This window comes from Lycorma delicatula, chromosome 5 (assembly GCF_047948215.1).
Source record: "Lycorma delicatula isolate Av1 chromosome 5, ASM4794821v1, whole genome shotgun sequence".
In the NCBI taxonomy this organism is placed as follows: domain Eukaryota; kingdom Metazoa; phylum Arthropoda; class Insecta; order Hemiptera; family Fulgoridae; genus Lycorma; species Lycorma delicatula.
In genome coordinates this window covers 99,331,128-99,349,610 of record NC_134459.1, presented here as the reverse complement: position 1 = coordinate 99,349,610, position 18,483 = coordinate 99,331,128, and the positions used below count along the sequence as shown (strand labels likewise).

The window sequence follows — 18,483 nt, the reverse complement described above, 5'->3', positions numbered from 1 at the left end:
CATAACCAGTAGCGTTAGTGGTCAAATCATCCTCATTTTCCAATGTGAACCTGGCCATAATTAATAGATTGTGACACTTACCACCCTTGAGCATATAAAAGATCATTTTTAAACAATATCATCTTTATTTTGTCTTCAGTCACTTGACTGGTTTCATGCAGCTCTCCAAGATACCTTATCTAGTGCCAGTCATTTCATTTCGATATACCCCCTACATCCCTAATAATTTGTTTTACATATTCCAAATGTTGCCTGCCTGCACAATTTTTTCCATTTACATGTCCCTCCAATATTAAAGCGACTATTACAGGATGCCTTAATATGTGGCCTATAAGTCTGTTTCTTCATTTAACTATATTTTTCCAAATGCTTCTTTCTTCTTCAATTTGCCGCAACACCTCTTCATTGTCACTTTATCCAACCATCTGATTTTTAACATTTTCCTATAGCACCACATTTCAAAAATTTCTAATCTTTTCTTCTCAGGTACTCCAATCGTCCAAGTTTCACTTCCGTATAAAGCTATGCTCCAAACATATACTATCAAAAATCTTTTCCTGATGTTTAAATTAATTTTTGATGTAAGCAAATTATATTTTTGATTGAAAGTTCATTTGGCCTATGCTATGCGGTACTTCACATCATTCCTGCCTCATCCATCTTTAGTAATTCTAGTTCCCAAATAACAAAATTCTTCTACCTTCGTACCTTTTCTCTACCTATTTTTATATTCCCTGGTCCATCTACATTATTTCTACTACATTTCATTACTTTCGTTTTGTTCTTGTTTATTTTCATGCGGTAGTTCTTCCGAAGGACTTCATCCATGCTGTTCATTGTTTCTTCTACTTCTTTTTTACTCTCAGCTACAATTACTATATCATCAGCAAATCGTAGCATCTTTATCTTTTCACCTTGCACTGTTACTCCAGATCCAAATTGTTCTTTAACATCATTAACTGCTAGTTCTATGTAAAGATTAAAACGTAATGGGGATAGGGAACATTCTTGTCAGACTCCATTTTTTATTATTGCTTTTCTTATGTTCTTTGATTATTACTGTGGCAGTTTGGTTCCTGTAAATGTTAGCAACTGTTCTTCTATCTTTATAGTTGAACCCAAAATTTTTTAGAATGCTAAACATTTTATTCTAGTCTACATTATCAAATGTAGATCTGCCATTCAAATCGTTTAATGCTCTCTTAAATTCAAATCTCGGTATTGTATTTCCCTTTTTGTGCTCTTCAACCTCCTCTTCTTCCTCTATAACACCAGTTTCTAATTCATTTTCTTTGTATAACTCTTCAATATGTTCCACCCACCTATCGACCTTTTCTTTCATATTATAAATCGATTTACCATCTTTGTTTAACACATTATTAGATTTTAATTTATGTACCACAAAATTCGCCTTAACTATCCCTGCATTCTCCGTCTATTTTACCAATGATCATTTTTCTTACCACTTCTGAACACTTTTCTTTAATCCATTCTTCTTTCGCTAATTTGCACTTCCTGTTTAAAGTATTTCTTAATTGTAGATAGTTCCTTTTACCTTCTTCATCAATAGCATTCTTATATGAGGTGTGTTAAAAAATTAACGAGAATTTTGAAATTTTTTGGGTTGTATTAGTACGATTCTCGAGATTTTTTTGTTGTTGTATTAGTTAAAATGTTTGGAAAGTATCTGTACATTTTTTGCCAGATTGGATGTTTAGTCTGTTGTCAGCTGTCAAAAGGACAACACATTGGCAATTTTTCATTTGAATAAATAATGGATCAGAGAATTTGTATTAAATTTTGCTGTAAGAATGGAATAAAATGTAGCAATGTTTTAAAAATGTTAAATATTGTTTTTGGTGAGTATGAGTAAAGCAAGGATTTACAAGTGGCATAAGCATTTCCAAGGTCATAAAGACGTTGAAGATAACGAGACTCTTATAGAAAGAAAGATAAAGTAACTCTTATAAGGTTTCCATTTCTTTAGTTAATATTCACAGCACATTTAGCCAAAACCTAATGAAGACAGTCTCAAAATAAGGAAAAATGAAGGAAATGGTAGTCTACCCATACAGCACTACAAAATCAGAAAAACAATCATACCCATTCGAGTGCTTAAGGTGCCCCTCAAAGTAGTAGGCATATGATGCCTTTAATTGCTTGCAAAATTAGGGTATCTTTTCTTAGAATCAAGTTAATATATTACTGCTAACAACTCTGCATTAAGTAACTTACATAAAACGAAGATAACGAGTGCCCCGGACACCTCACCACATCGAAAACGTGGAAAAGTGAAAGAAATTATTATGAATGATCGCCGAATCACAATCAGAGAAGTCACTGATGATGTTGGGATATCAATTGGCTTATCCCATGAAATTTTTTCAGATGTTTTGGGTATCAAACGTGTGACAGCAAAATTTGTCGCAAAATTGTTGAATTTAGAATAAAAACAGCGACGAATGGAATTTGCTCAATAGTCGCTTAATGAAATCAACAACAATGCAGAACTACTGAAAAGTGTCATAGGTGATGAAAAATGGGTTTACATATGGAATCAAAAAGACTCAATTTTTGCTTCTTCGTCAATTTTTGGCCAAAAACAACACTGTAATGATACCCCAGCCGCCATATTCACCAGATATGGCCCCGTGTGACTTTTTTCTATTCCCAAAAATAAAAAGAACCTTAAAGGGTCGTCATTTTATTAGTATAGATGAGATTAAAAGTGAATAGCTGAAATAGCTAAACACTATTCCAAAGATCAAGTTCCAGAAGTGTTTCAGAAATTGGAAAAAGCGCTGGTATGAGTGAATGATATCTGATGGGGACTATTTTGAAGGAGATAACATTAATGTAGACAAATAAATAAGATTCTTTCCAAAAAAAAAATTCTCGTTACTTTTTGAACACACCTCATACTTTCTACGCTCATCCATCAGTTCCAATATATCCTTTGATATCCAAGGTTTTCTATCAGTTCTTTTTGTTCTGCCTAAGTTCGCCTCTGCTGATTTAAGAATTTCCTTTTTAATATTCTCCCATTCTTCTTCTATATTTTCTACCTTACCTTTTTTACTGAGAATTCTTGCGATGTCCTCCTCAAAAATCTTCTTTACCTCCTCTTCCTCAAGCTTCTCTAAATTCCACAGATTCATCTGACACCTTTTCTTCAGGTTTTTAAACCCCAATCTACATTTCAGTATCACTAAATTGTAATGGCTATCAATGTCTGCACTAGGATAAGCTTTGCATTCAATGAGTTGATGTCTAAATCTTTGTTTAACCATGATATAATCTATCTGATACCTTGCAGTATCAGCTGGCTTTTTCCATGTGTATATTCTTCTATTATGATTTTTAAACTGGGTGTTGGCAATTACTAAATTATACTTCATGCAAAACTCAATGAGTCGGTCCCCTCTTTCATTCCTTTTGCCCAGCCTGTATTCACGCACAATATTTCCTTCCTTGCCTTTTCCAATGCTTGCATTCCAATCTCCAACTATTATTAAATTTTCACCCCTTTTATGTATTTAATTACTTCATCAATTTCTTCATATACACACTACATCATCATCATCATCATGGGCACTCGTAGGTATGTAGACGTTAACAATCGTTGTTGGCTTACGTTTTGATTTTATCCTTATTACAATGATTCTATCATTATGCACTTTGAAATACTCTATTCTCTTCCCTTTCTTCTTCTTTATTATTAAACCTACTCTTGCCTGCCCTTCATTCGAAGCTGAATTAATTATTCTAAAATCACCTGACCAAAAGTTGATTTCTCTTCCCACCAAACCTCGTTAATTCCTACTACATCTACATTTATCATATCCATTTCCCTCTTTAAATTTTCTAACCTACCAACCTTTTGTAGACTTCTAACATTCCACGCTCCGACTCATAGAATGTTATTTTTTAATTTTCTGGTGACCCCTTCCTTAGTATTCCACACCTGAAGATCCGAATGGAGGACTAGTTTATCTCAGGAATATTTTACCAAGGAAAGCATCTTTGTTAATAGAAATACAGAGAGCTATATTTTCTTGGGAAAAAAAACAGCTGTAGTTTTCCACTGCTTTCATCTACTACTCAGAAGACTGAGTGATGATATAGCCATTCAAATTCTCCTGACCTACGCCCTTAACTACTGAAAGAGCTGCTGCCCTCTTTCAGGAATCAGTCTGGCTCCAAAGAGATACCTCTCCCACATGGTTGCACCTTTGGTCCAGCTACTCTGTATCACTGAACATTCACACCCTCTCACCGTCGGCAAGGTTTCATGACTCATAGAGGGATTGGATGTCGGTTGCAGATTGACACTTAACAATCAATTATACCTGAAGTCTACAATTAATATTTTTTTAGAATTCTGAAACTAAGATTACATATAAACAAAATATGAACCAACATAAAATAATTATACAATGAACTTACTTTTTCAATTTTCTTGTCTTTAATTGGTCGCTTATTAATAAAAAGATGAAAGGCATCATTCATCGTGCCAAAACAAAGTACTTGAATATCACAATCCGTTTTTGGTATAAGTAATTCAATTTTAACCTGAAAAAGGGAAATTACATTTATTTTAAAAAGAATGTAACCGACTTTAATCTAACATTTAAAACATAGCTCTTCCATAAATATTTTATGTATTTAATCTGAAGGTAACAAACAGACAGATATAACATGTTAAGCTTAGTTATTTCTTTGTTAACCAATTATTGAACAATACATTATCCAAACAAATTTAGATTGTATTGAAATAAATCTTTGTTTTGGAAAATTAGGCTAGTTAATACTGACTGAATTAGTGAAGACTCTTTCATTCATATAAATATCTCAGTAGTATTCAATACTAATTTAAATATTTCTGCCATGTTTAGAATATAAACTAGAAATACTAAACCCCATCCTATAGAATTGGATCACAAAATAAACACGACTGTGAAATCTACCCTTAATCCAGCCATATCATTTTAGGAATGATTTAAAGAGGAAACCAAATTTGTGTTTTAATAGAATGTTGGGGGATTACCATTTAAGCTAAATTTCAAGTCTCTACCTCTAAAGGTTTAAAAATATTTAGCTATTAATGAATGAAATTTTAATGATTATCACTCACAGAGTTGATTTAAATGAAAACTCCTGATAGATTTGTTTTCCTAATAGAATGCATCTTAACTAGAGAAAAGTATATCAGTTTTAAAAATTTAATTTGTTCTTTTCATTTTCTAATGGATGAATGATAAAAATTCTCTTCTTAGGCCCCAGATTCAAATTTCTAGCTTTCTTTTCACCCCTTTTTAATTTAACAACATAGAAGTTGTTAATAAAAATAATTAATTGTGAATAACTAAACCCACATCAGTTAAAAGTCCTAGAAAACAGAATAAACAACTCCAAATAAATTCAATGAAAACTGTATATGATGAATAACTGAAGCAAAATAATATATTAAAATATTACAAATTTATTTGTTAATGGCATACCTGTTCAATACTATGTATAATATGATGTAATTGTCTAGTTATATTATGAGGAATAAACTGCATCACAGATAGTTTTAAATGAGCAACACTAGTTTTCTGCCATATCAGGAACTTATTATGTGATAAACTCACACGTACACGTGGATGTATAACTGCTAAAGATTTAACTATTAGTTCAACCTTTTTAAGTTCTTCACCAACTCTTTTACCACTGCTCATTACTTGTTTTCGTACAGGTAAATCTTTAAACAATCCAGTCACTGTTACTGTGGTTCCTAGAATAACATGAAATAATTATACATGCTATACAAATAATCTATACATAACTTTTCTATTATTGATTTTACTTAAGTTTTATGAGGTTATTTTTACACTTATTACCCTCTAGTTCAAAACTTTTCACTAATGAAGGTTAATAGCATTATAATTGAATGTCCTAAAGTTATTCATACATCAGAGTCTGTGGTACCATTGTTAGTTATTGACTTCCAGTGGCATAGAGATAAGTTCAACTGTGTCAGAAAACTGAGATCAGGTAGAAGAGGCCCTTATCGCTCAAGACAGACTAGTTTCCAGACAAGCTAAGCACATCCTAGGTTTGAAATACCCTCTTTTCAATTTAATATTCCTTTCTAACATTAAATATTACCCTCTAAACAATGTCATACTCTACAAATATCATTTTCCCTTACAAAACTGCATTACAGAATATCATATGAATAAATTAGTTAATCCAGTCAACTTAAATTCATGGTAACTTTTTGACAAACTGTGACAATCAAAAGAAGAAAATATAAAACAAACAAAAATCAACAATAATAATATTAATAATAACATACACATAATACAAAATTATTTTACATTATAATAAGGCTAACCGAGACTTACAACTTTTATTCTTTTTTTTGGGTGCTACAGCCCAATGTGACCATTGGCCTCCTGCACAAAAACTGTTCTTCAGGTCCCTCTATTATCAACAAATCTCCATTCTCTGTACCCCCATCAATACCAGATCACTATCCACCTTATCCTTCCATCTCTTCCTTGATCTCCTTTTTTTCTTGCATTAAGCCCTTCTCTTAATTGTCTTTGGCATTCTTGTATTATCCATTCTATATACGTGCTCTATGTTCATCCCATTAAGTTCTCAAGTTCAACATTAATCACCATTCATCCTGAGTCTTACAATAATCTGGAAATTTCTAAGTCAATTTGTGCAAATTCTTCAGTCTGGATTTATTGAAAGCTGCATCCCTTGTTAATAAATTAACAAAATAAATGTCAGGATTGGATTATTATCGATAAAATGAAATAACAAATATTGGCTAAGAGACAGAATTGATAAACTGTAATGCTAAAATTTAGCAGGTAAGTCTAAATTTCAATCTTTCTGCATTTCAATACAGAAAAATAAATAAAAAAATAAAGGTATAACTCTGTTCAACTGAAACACAAAAATTTACATCATTACCTCCTATTAACATTATAAAATTAACAATAAGATTTAAATATATCACTTATACCTTTCATTCCATGAGAAACTTTGGATTCAACAACTTTACCAGTCTTATCAAATACATAACTTCGTGCAATTTCATCTTCAGCTGTTCTAGTAATAACCATTACTGAAGCTATACTACATAATGAATACAAAGCTTCACCTCTAAACCCATAACTTTGAACTTTTTCTGAAAAAATAATATAACAGAAAATTAATGTTTCACACATCCTATTTACTTTTAATACAAATTTAAATTGATTAAATTATAAAATACAATAAGTGATAAAAATAAAAGGGGATGCCTTTATTAAAAGTGTCTACATACAAGGGGGTTACAAAAAAAACTGGGATTTTTTTTTTAATTCATGTACTTATTTTTTTTACAATAACCTTCAAACGCCTTCAAAATACCCTCTATCATAGTTAATACATTTGTCCAACTTTTTATTCCATTGTTCAAAACATTTTTAAATCATCCGTTGTGATGCCAAACAGCACCTTCCTCCAATTTTTCTTCACCACATTCATGTCAGTAAAATGCTTTCCTTTTTCTCTTCATTCACAGGGAAAAGACTGCAAAGAAAATCAGGTGAACAACGTGTTGAGGTGTTTCCATATTTTTAAATTGCTCTGTATAATGAGGATATCATCAACATACTGTGTCCATATTACAACTTTATGTGTATGAGTGATGCCATGTACTAATTCGCTATCAAAATCCTGAATATCCTAAATATCTAATTTCACTAATATCATAACTGCAGAGACTGGACACATTTCATCCATGAATAAGAGAATACACAGTAGCCCTACACACAGCAGAATCAATCTTTGTAAATCAAATAACAGAAAATAACAAAATAGTCTTTCTTTTTTTTTAATAACCAAATAATGAAATATTTAAAAAACAAAAAAATAATGTGTGTGGTATTTATACAATTAAATATAATGATTATGATATTTATAGAAAAATAACAAATAGTTTCTTTAAAACTAGATCTCTTGAACATTATAGAAATTACAAAAATAATAAATTAGATTTATCTAATAAACAATAAGCATTCTATTTCTGATATTAAAACAAATTTAGAAATATTAGAGATTAATAAATATTATGTAAATTAAATGTACTAAAAAAATATATATATAAATACAAACAAAATTTCAATTTAATAAACCATTAGACAGTGTTTGAGGATGACAGTCTTATAAAAATTGCAACAGAGAGCAGCACTGTTATAAACTAATACACATCATTATTTTAGTATTTTTATTTTAAAATTTTTATTTTGCAATAATGGAATTATTTCAATCATGACTGAGGATACAGGATCCAACAAAAGTACTTTCATGAAAAATTAAGGTAAGATAGTCTCATTTCAATATTCTCTACTAGATGGTTTATTAAATAGAATTTAAATAAATATAACTCCATATATATATATATATATATGTAGAACAAATTTTCAAATGTGATTTATATTTTATTACATTCATAAATACAATGAATATAAACATTTATTAACATATTTATAAAAAATAAAAAAATACATTATAAAAAAAAATGTTAATAAATTAATATATATATTTTATATTTAAATGGTTTCCCTCACTTACCAAGGTCAGAAAACTCTTTTATTTTAGAAGTGTAATGAGGTAGTGCCATACACAAACAGTCTTCAGCAACTACACCAGAACCATCATCTTTAACTTCAATTTTCTCTAAACCATGTTTTTCCTAGATAAAACATTTATAAGAATTTCTTAAAGAAATTGCAAATGGATGATAAAAATATTTAAAATATCAGATTAGTAAGGAAACTAAAGAAAATATTCATTTAAAAAAATTACAACAGACTCAGACCAAAAAAAAATATTAATAGCATTAAAAACATAGGACCAGTAACCATGATATAGACATTATTTCATTTTTACTGTTCATATTTTTTTCTTCTGATGTATGTCATTTTTATATTAAACATTAGAACACAGGGGATAAAATTAACAATGATTTATGGTGTTCATTAACAAATAGACTTTTCTATAAACTTTAAAAATTGTCACCTTAGCACCAAGACTAGTTTTTAAACTATAATACAAACAACCACCATTAAAAAAATTGCTAACATTTCCCAAAAAAAGGTGCTGTATAACTTCCAAAATCAAAAACAAAATATCTAAAAATCAAATGAAAAAATAACATAATTGATAAACATAACAAGCCAAGAGTAAAGAAATTAAACAATACCGATGACACTAAATATCTAATTTCACTAATATCATAACTGCAGAGACTGGACACATTTCATCCATGAATAAAAGAATACACAGTAGCCCTACACACAGCAGAATCAATCTTTGCAAATCAAATAACAGAAATACACACGCATGCACACACACACACACACAAACCAACAAGGATAAATAAATGTGAAATATTACATACAAGTTATTAACTCGCATCATTCCTGAACAATATGAAATTTTCACATACAATGTGTCTCTACTTTTATACTTAAGCCTATAATAAAATGCATTTTATAACTACACAAATGTATGCAACTCATTAATTAATAAATAATATTTTATTTTTCATTGCAAATATCTGACAAAATGTAGTATGCATACTATCCTCAAATAAATTTTAACCACTAAAATGTTTTAATCATTTTAACCAATGAATGTTTTAACTACTTCTATTATACTGTTGTTTAGAAGGCTTAAGAGGTGCAGTTTTAATCAACAGATACTTCAGCCAATAAGCAACCAACACAAAGGAAAGGAGTCAGGCAGCTATCCTTCAACAGTTCACACGAAACGGTGGATTAACTGTACAGATAGTGTCGTCCTCTGCATCAATCTAGAGAACTCTGACCTAAATCTACAAAAGTATACATTTATTATAACTACATACAGTATTAATAATCTATAAGAATTTTTACCACAGTTTGATTGTTTCAAATGCATATAAATAAGTGAGTTGTCCTTTTGGGCAAAATGAAATATTTCACATTTAATGAAACATAATTTGGCTTGACTAAATGTAACCAATACATTAATGACATAAGAATTTAAATGGACATTTTCAATAAATATAAAAACAAAAATTTTATTTAATTCATAGAAACATCTGATTAAATGTTAATATTCAAATTTAGAAGAAAATTTCAATCTTTTCTTCAGATAAGAATTTCTCTTTAAAAAATACAAGCTAGAGCCAGATGGGAAATTTGGTAATTCAACCTCAAAGTAAAAGGATCAGCAGACCCAAATAATTATAGAATGTTAGTGTTGAAGAGGCGAGAGATTAAGGGAATTTCAATAAATAAATGGTTTCTCATAAAGGGGCTTGGAGAAAAAGATGCAAAAATGGATGAGGCAGCTGTAATAATTAAAAATGGAGACAGCCATAAAGTAAAAACTTTCATGATCATTATGACCAAAAAATTGTAATTTAACTGTTCTCCATAAATAATTATGGAACCCTGTAATATAAACTTTTTTGATATCCTCTTTTGTAGTTCCCATATTTGATAAAGCAGAAAAACATTCTGGTTTATCAGTTTGGAAAAAAAACATCTACCACCTGCCACTTGGGTTTTATCAAATTTTCACACTTAATGTTACTTGTCCAATTGGGATTGGTTGTTTGATACCTATTGAATTAAGATTAATATTGTTGTTCTGTAGTTTCAATCCTACAAACACATACATACCACGCACCCATTCACACTAGGTAGTCAAACACATCTTCCTATTGCCACAGGTTTTTAAAAATACACCCAAGTAACCAATCATTAGACAACTATAGGTCACTGGTACAGCTGAACAAATAGTATTATAAAATGTTTCTTCCTTTTGTCTGCTTAATGATCTGACAGTTTGTATCTCTGTCTATTATCATACACTCTTTATAGTGCGAATGACGCATCGATTTTTATAAAAATTGCTGAAGGGTATTTCTGTAAAACAGACAATTTTTGAAACCAGAATGAGCCAGTTATAAGGAGAAATAGTGAATCACAGCCACCATTAGAAACTTCTCCCTCTAACATTCAGTTACAACACAGATGTGGATTTATTATACATGCTTCTTCACTGAAGGAATATATTATAAAAATGGAGAAAGTTTCATACTGCTTAATGTACTTCTCATACTTCTGTTGAGATTCATTGTAACCATTCAGTTCTATCAATCCACACAATCAAGTCCTGGTTCAACACTTTAGAAGAAACAGATTCAAAATTTGAGAAAAGAGATAGATGTAAATAAAGAGAATATACTATAACACTAAGAAATTGAGAAAAGTAATAGGAAGGAGTCTTCACAGATCAGTTTGTTTGCCACCCTTAACATTTGGACTTTCATTCTCTTCTATGGAGCAGATTTTACACAAAGATCTTTATTACCATCCTTACAAATTCAAATTGTTCATGTCTGAAGAAAGATAAAAAACAGATTCAGGAATAGATTCAAATTCCATCAATATGCTTCAAAATATAATGAATAGTTTTTCACACACGATTACAAAAGTGCTTGTAAAGAGATGTAAGTTATTTGATTGATATCATTTTCTATAGATATAACAAAATTCTTCTTTATGTTCTTTCATTTGATATCACTAAGTATTTTTAAAATTAGGAACTGTATCAATGAATCATCCTTTTGTTACTTTGTTTATACTTGCCTAATGTTTTACCAGAAAAACTTGATGAAGACCACATGCTCTTTTGAGAGACTAAGGGTAAAACCAAGCATATTGACAGTAAATAAATTTTCTTTACTTATAACTAAATAACTCACCAAGCGTATCTCGATATTTGATGCCCCAGCATCAAAAGAATTCTCCATTAATTCCTTGACAACTGATGAAACAGAAGTTATAACTTGAGAACTGGCTAATAACCGTACTGTAGATGGAGGTAAATGAGCCAAACCCATCTTAAATAAAATCTGTTAGAAAGAAATTATTTTTTTATAAATAAACTTATCTGAATGTAATAATTGTTTACAAAAGTCAAACCAAACTTTAGAAATTAGTTCTAAATATCAAACTAAAGAAAAAAGGTTTGGCAAACAGAAATCTAAAAATGCCTTTTTTTCAACCTTCCAGTCTCTTTTTTCTGAAAAATCAATAAATTCTGATCTAGATAAGATACTGAAACCAAATTTGTTTATATATTTTGTATATAAAAATACTGTACTAAAGGGAAATTCTTTTCTTCAAATTTTCAAAATGTCTTAATGCCTAATTTCTTAAATACTAACAATTTAATTTTAAAAAATCCAAATGAAGAATATTGAAATTTCAACTATAAAAAAATCATAACTCACAATTTATTTATTGATAAATTAAATAATTGAGTTATAACATTTTTACCAAATAAATATTTTATATTATTTCAGTTTCAGTATTATATTATTAGTACTCGAGTAAAATTAATTTTTAAGAAAATAATCCTTAAATAGCGAAAATAAATTTTAAAAAAAACTTTTTAAAAAATACAAATATACAGCCACAATTCTACGTTAACATAAATGTAATTTTTTAGGAAGAGGTAAAATTTGTTGCCTTTTTTACCAAGAAATACTAAAGAGTAAGGGCTATAATAATATTAAGATTTTTAAATTTTAACTACTAGATGATAACTACGGAGGTGGATTTAAATTTTTAAAAATCTGATGTGGAAACCACATCACTTCCTTGTACGCCTATTAAATTACACACATATTTTTAAAATGAAAAGTACATAAAATTTTATTTCATTAATATCTTGTGATATTTTTTTCATATTTTTTTTTTTATTATTATTTATCGTAATTTTTTTTGCAATCAGAGGTTAATAATTTATATAATTAAGAATGTAAATGTTCGTTTGTTCAAAATCATAAATCTCCGAAAGTTCTTCACCAATTGCTTTGAAATTTTGACAGAACGTTGCATTCGAATGCACGTGTGTTTTTATATACCTAAGATGTCACCTGTGACAGGTAAAAACATGCTTTTTTTTAAAAACAGCACTGCCTGTTGGACGTAAAAGCAATATACGCCATATTAAATATTTCAGGATTTCATTTCTATGTTTTTGATATGTGTGTCCGCTATAGATTAAAAAACTACTGGGCCGATTTACGCACGGGAAAAATTGAAAAAGGGAAGAAGGTAAAGAGGGAAGAAGAGGAAAATTGAAAAAAATAAAAAAGGGGAAAACAGAGTAATTGAAGGAAAGGTAGGGGGAAATAAAAGGGGAAAGGGAACATGAGGAAGGGGGAAAAGGGAAGGGAGAGAAAAGGTGAAATACAGTAAAGGGATGGGGTAATGGTGTACTTTAAAAAAGACTGATTTTTAAAAGTTGTTTATCCATACTTTTTTACACACTTTTAGATACAACTATAGCTACCATAGCAGTCTACATCATTATAGCCAGGAAGTAATAGGCAGTGATAGTTTTCATGTAAACAATTCTGCACAAATCAAATATAAAAAGTATATAAGTCTGAGAATTAGAAAAAAATTCTCTAGAAATGTTTGTGTGAGCGTGGTGCTTTATGGTAATAACAAACATAATTAATAACAAAACAGAAATGAAAGAACAGAAGCCTTTGTGAAATGTGATGTTACAGAATGCTGAAGATTAGGTGAGTTGATAATATTCAAATTTAAGGGGTCTGAAGATAACAAAGAAGGAAATTTGTGACAGAATTTAGTAATGAAGTTGGTGGGTTACATTTACATTAAGAATAGTAAATATTACCTTTTACACATACCTTTTGTCGAGGTAAAACTGTAGAAAATGACAAAGACTAACATGTATAAAACTAATAACTAATGTTGTAAGATGTAGTAAACATGTTGAGGCTGAAAAATCATAACAGAATGAAATAAAAAATAGCATCAAACCACTCACCTGACTAATGACCAGTGGCGGCTCGTGTATAGGCATTGTGGAACTGCAGCACCCCCTATTCCACTTGACATTATCGATAACATTTAATATAATGAGTACTTTTTTCTTTATTTCTTTCTTTATACTTGTACAATATATAATCCTTAAGCTTAATGTCATTATCTATCACCCAGTTTATGAAGAAGATATAAAAATCTTTGTTTGGAACTCTGCACTTCACAATTCCAGTGGCATGGTGTTTGGCTGTTGTGTGCATGTGAAGCTGTGAGGGAGAGACAGCACTGTCACTTCCGCAATGCTAACCCTAGCATGCTGGTGTAAGATAATTTTTTTTTACTGCATGTGTGTATGGATCGTTCCTTGTTCATTCCGTATTCTAGTTTGGTCAGTGGAAAGATATGAAAGTGGTTTAGTTGTTTTTTCAGTAGTGATCAGAAGATGGCAGAAAGCAAGGGTTCTTTGATTGCCAAATCTGTCCAAAAACACGCTGGAAGGGCGAAAGAGAAGGTAATTAGTAAAAAATAATTATGTATTTGTTTCTGTGTACATAGAAATTTAAATTAAGCACCATTGAACTACAGTGTTTTTAAGCAGGGATTTTATTAAGTTATTATCTAATAATAATAAAAAATATTATCTGTATTGATATATTATTATATATTCGGTTAAACCATATGTACCATATTCTTGAATGTGATAAAGTGTAGAATTAGATTATTAGCTTGCTTCCAGCTACTCTATTTGATTCATTTTCTTTTTCGGTTCTTTTATTTTACAGAAAACTTTAACCATGGCCTTGAAGAGACCCAAAAAAATTTTTTCTAGAGCAGCAGATTTTTCTAGAGCAATTTTAGCTACGAGCCGCCACTACTAATAACCAAAAAAAAGACAACACTAGCATGAAAGTGTAATTTCCAACTCCCTGAATGCCATTCACAGATCATAAATAATACAATTATTCTTAAACAAATAAAGAACTGTGACATTAATTGTAAATCGCACCAAAAATATAAAATAAATGTGATTCCCAAAACAAGTACAACTCCAAGACAAAATGCTAGGTTTACTAAAAAAAAGTGAGATGTGAAGTAGTTTCCTAATGTATTTTCTTTATCAAGCCAAATATGTACTACACCTTACCATTAGTAGTACATTAGCCAAGCCTGCCAAAATATGATATTCAATCCTACAGGTGTCATCATTCTATTCATCACAAGGACTAACAGTGAGTATTTCTAGAGAAAGAAATATATGTGCTTCTTGCACCTTAGGTGGTTAACGAGCATAAGTCATAGACACAGAACATACACACTAAAGCAATAAATAATTACAATTGAAAAACAATGCATTAACACCTACACTTCGCTTCTAAGTAATGGTAAACTAATGAGTAATGATTTAAAGATTTAATATAAATTTAAATTAATGTAAACAAGCAATTTAAACTGAATTTTCAATTTGTTTGTAGGAAACAGTTCAAAATTGGTACTGAAAGAAAAGAAAACCATACTTTAAAAATAAGATAAATAATTGTGACTAGAATATTGATTATAATACAAATATTTTTAATCTGTGTGAATAAGATCTCAAATTCTTTGTCTATTACCCATCAATAAAACTGTGTACTTAAAATTTAGAAAAAAAAATTATATATGATGCTCCCATAACCACTCCCAAGCCTGGCTACTCCTTCAAAAAACCTTTAATTTTCTTTTATAATAATAATCTACTTAGTCGAGGTCTGACATAATGTAATAAATGTTGGCAATATCGGGGATTTTTGTTTATTTGTAACACCTTGCTTGTTTTTTCACTATCTCTTCCACTGATTCCTTAAAACTACATAATATTATTTATCCTTTCTTTAATGATATTACTAAAAAACATTTCTTCGTGTGAATGATAGGTAAGTTTTCTTTTAAAAAAAGTTCAGCAAATTGCTTCCATTCAGCAGAATAATTTATTTTATAATTTTATTTATAAAAACTAATTATCATTATTACTCCAAATTCTTTTCCATTTTTTCACATACAATGCTTTCACAAAGATCTTTGCTTTATAAGAACAAATAGAATTATACATGTTAGATTAAAGATGTATCTTAAAAAATAAAAATATAGAGGCGTATACAATCTCAACTACTGACTGACTGATTTGTTACTTTGCTACAATTACAATCTGTGACAGATAGTAGAACATACTGTTGTTGGTATTATAATTAAAATATAGTTTTTGAAAATTTAAATTAAATGTACTATTTTGCTTGGCCAATTATCATGGTCAAACTTTACTTGTCCAGTAATAATTTTTTTTTATAACATATTTTCTTGAAAGTAAGGGATTTAAATTTGTTGGTACTTACTGATAATGTTATTCAACTATTAATCTTAACATACTTATTACATTCTACAATTTATTTTATAATAAACTAATAATTTAAGGCTTACCAAAGTAATATGTTATTGTTAACAGCATAAATAATAAGCACATTATTTCTTCACAACATTCATTAACACATAGTAAAGACACATTTACTATCGTGAGCAGTCATTCAGTTACGATAAAGAATCGTTCCGCCGAGAAAATAATACAACTCCCATTAATTTTGAAAATGTTCTCATCGTAGATTAAACTTTCAGATAACCCATAAGTTAATTGAAAAGAACAATGAAGCTTAAAAGCCACGGCATTTTATTATAATCAGCTTTTTACCAGGTATGTTTCGTTACAAATCAACCTAAATTCATTATTCGTTCCCCCAAAACAGAAAATAAAACAAATGGCATATACGCAGATATAAAAAAATATTTAGTATGTTAAAATAAATGTTTCATCAACTCTCAAGTATCAGTTAAACCTGACCCTTACTAAAACCACTACACTAACATTTAAAAAATGAAAATATACAAATAATGCAGTTGCACAAAAAGTTAGGTTAGATTTTACAATACATCAGTTGGCGCGAACAATTTTCAAATACCACTACTCCTAAGTGAATATGCATCAAATACTACTCATTCAAGTATCGATCATTGAACTCCTATATGAAAAAGCAGCTGTAATTCACAAACTACATATTTGCATCTACATCTATTTGTTTTGTTAAATTTCGTCAATTAGTCTGCATTAATTGTCATTCTTATTTGCAGAAAATTTTTTGTTAAATTTATAGAATTAAATTCAGCATTATGTTAAAAATGTATAAACAATTAAATAATTACCCCTTCCTACATCTCACAATATGATATATCTAATAATAACTAATTTATTTATATTTGTTAATTTTAAAGTATTTGAAGTGAATTATACTAAATTAAACTTAAAATTACCAAAAAAGAAGTATTCTATAGAGCATCTAATGGAACTATGAATAAATCCGCCGGCTTTATGCCACCTCTATATATGTAAGACTGTGCTCTGTGAATTTACTTTAATTGTGTAATCTTTTTTTATTATAGAATTTGTGTTCTGTTTCATCCAAAATTCATAAAGTTATAATTATGCCACCGGGGTAACAATGATTATTCATGAAATTCAAAATACTCGAATAAAGTCTTGGCCCTTCACCTGGAAGTTCCAGGTTTGAATCCCCCAGTCAGGTATGGCATTTTTCATATGTTACAAAATTCCATTTCCACATCCCATGATGCACAAACTTCAAGCCTATGTGGCAGTATCATCAAATAAATAAAAAATTGTGTATATACTTCTGAATACTTTGGAAATTACATAACAACCTATTTGCTTTTTCATTAATAATAATAACTTCCAGAAAACCTAAAATACTTCCATAATATTTTCTAAGAGACAATTTTATTTATGAATTCAGTGCCATTCCTGAAGATTCTAATATTATAACACCTTGGTGTTAAGTTATGTATATATATTTCAAAGAACTAGCTACTTGGCAATAAAAGGAAGAAACCCAGCCTGTTAATATCTGCTGGAACTATATCAGTTATTCCGGACACTTTAAAATTTTAGCGGTGATGCAAAGGAAGGTCATTAAAAGGAATGAAAGGTTGAGATTGTTGTCGATGGGCAATGATGGTTGTTAGGAAAATGAGGACAGAAAAATTTGTACTTCAGTGGTAAAACTGGGAGATATACAAATAGCACATAGAAATTCCTTGAATATCTTCATCTATGACAAAAAAGTTGTATTGTATTTACAGTTCATACATTTTTATACAGATATTTCAAGCATCAAACCAGTATTCCTAACTGTACTTCTCTTTGTTTAAATAAAACAAAATAGATGAATTATGTTGTCTGCATAATTGTAAAATGCTTGAAAGTGAATAAATTATTAAATAATAATTTATGCTCCAGTGAGTTAATTATTTAAATTACTACTGTTTAATAAGAAAATGGTGAATTTTAGTGACTTCTGTTGTAATAAAATAATTTTTAATTTTTCCCAAAACAATCAAATTTTATGCATCATACAAACTTACACTTTCGTAGTTATTTTATAGTAAAAATAAAATATAAATTTAACAAACTTATTAGCTTAATTGTGTCAGAAAATCAAGTTTAAACAATTTATCTTATAAAAATAAAAAATACTTT

General features: G+C 29.4%; 1 protein-coding gene across 4 annotated transcripts in view; it reads right to left on the bottom strand.

Moving 5' to 3' along the window:
- The window catches only part of LOC142325244 (PMS1 protein homolog 1-like), a 42,549-nt gene extending 25,677 nt beyond the window's left edge, over positions 1 to 16,872 (bottom strand). For 3 of the 4 annotated variants that reach the window (XM_075366737.1, XM_075366739.1, XM_075366740.1), the window contains exons 1-7: positions 16,359 to 16,872; positions 13,912 to 14,398; positions 11,807 to 11,956; positions 8,620 to 8,740; positions 7,025 to 7,189; positions 5,502 to 5,776; positions 4,447 to 4,572 (exon numbers count right to left, since the gene is read on the bottom strand). In XM_075366737.1, coding sequence (XP_075222852.1) covers positions 4,447 to 4,572; positions 5,502 to 5,776; positions 7,025 to 7,189; positions 8,620 to 8,740; positions 11,807 to 11,956; positions 13,912 to 14,070 — 996 coding nt within the window. In that variant the 5' untranslated portion in view covers positions 14,071 to 14,398; positions 16,359 to 16,872. The remainder of the gene's footprint in view (positions 1 to 4,446; positions 4,573 to 5,501; positions 5,777 to 7,024; positions 7,190 to 8,619; positions 8,741 to 11,806; positions 11,957 to 13,911; positions 14,399 to 16,358) is intronic. The other variant, XM_075366741.1, reaches the window with a different exon arrangement.
- Between the last annotated feature and the right edge of the window lie 1,611 nt (positions 16,873 to 18,483).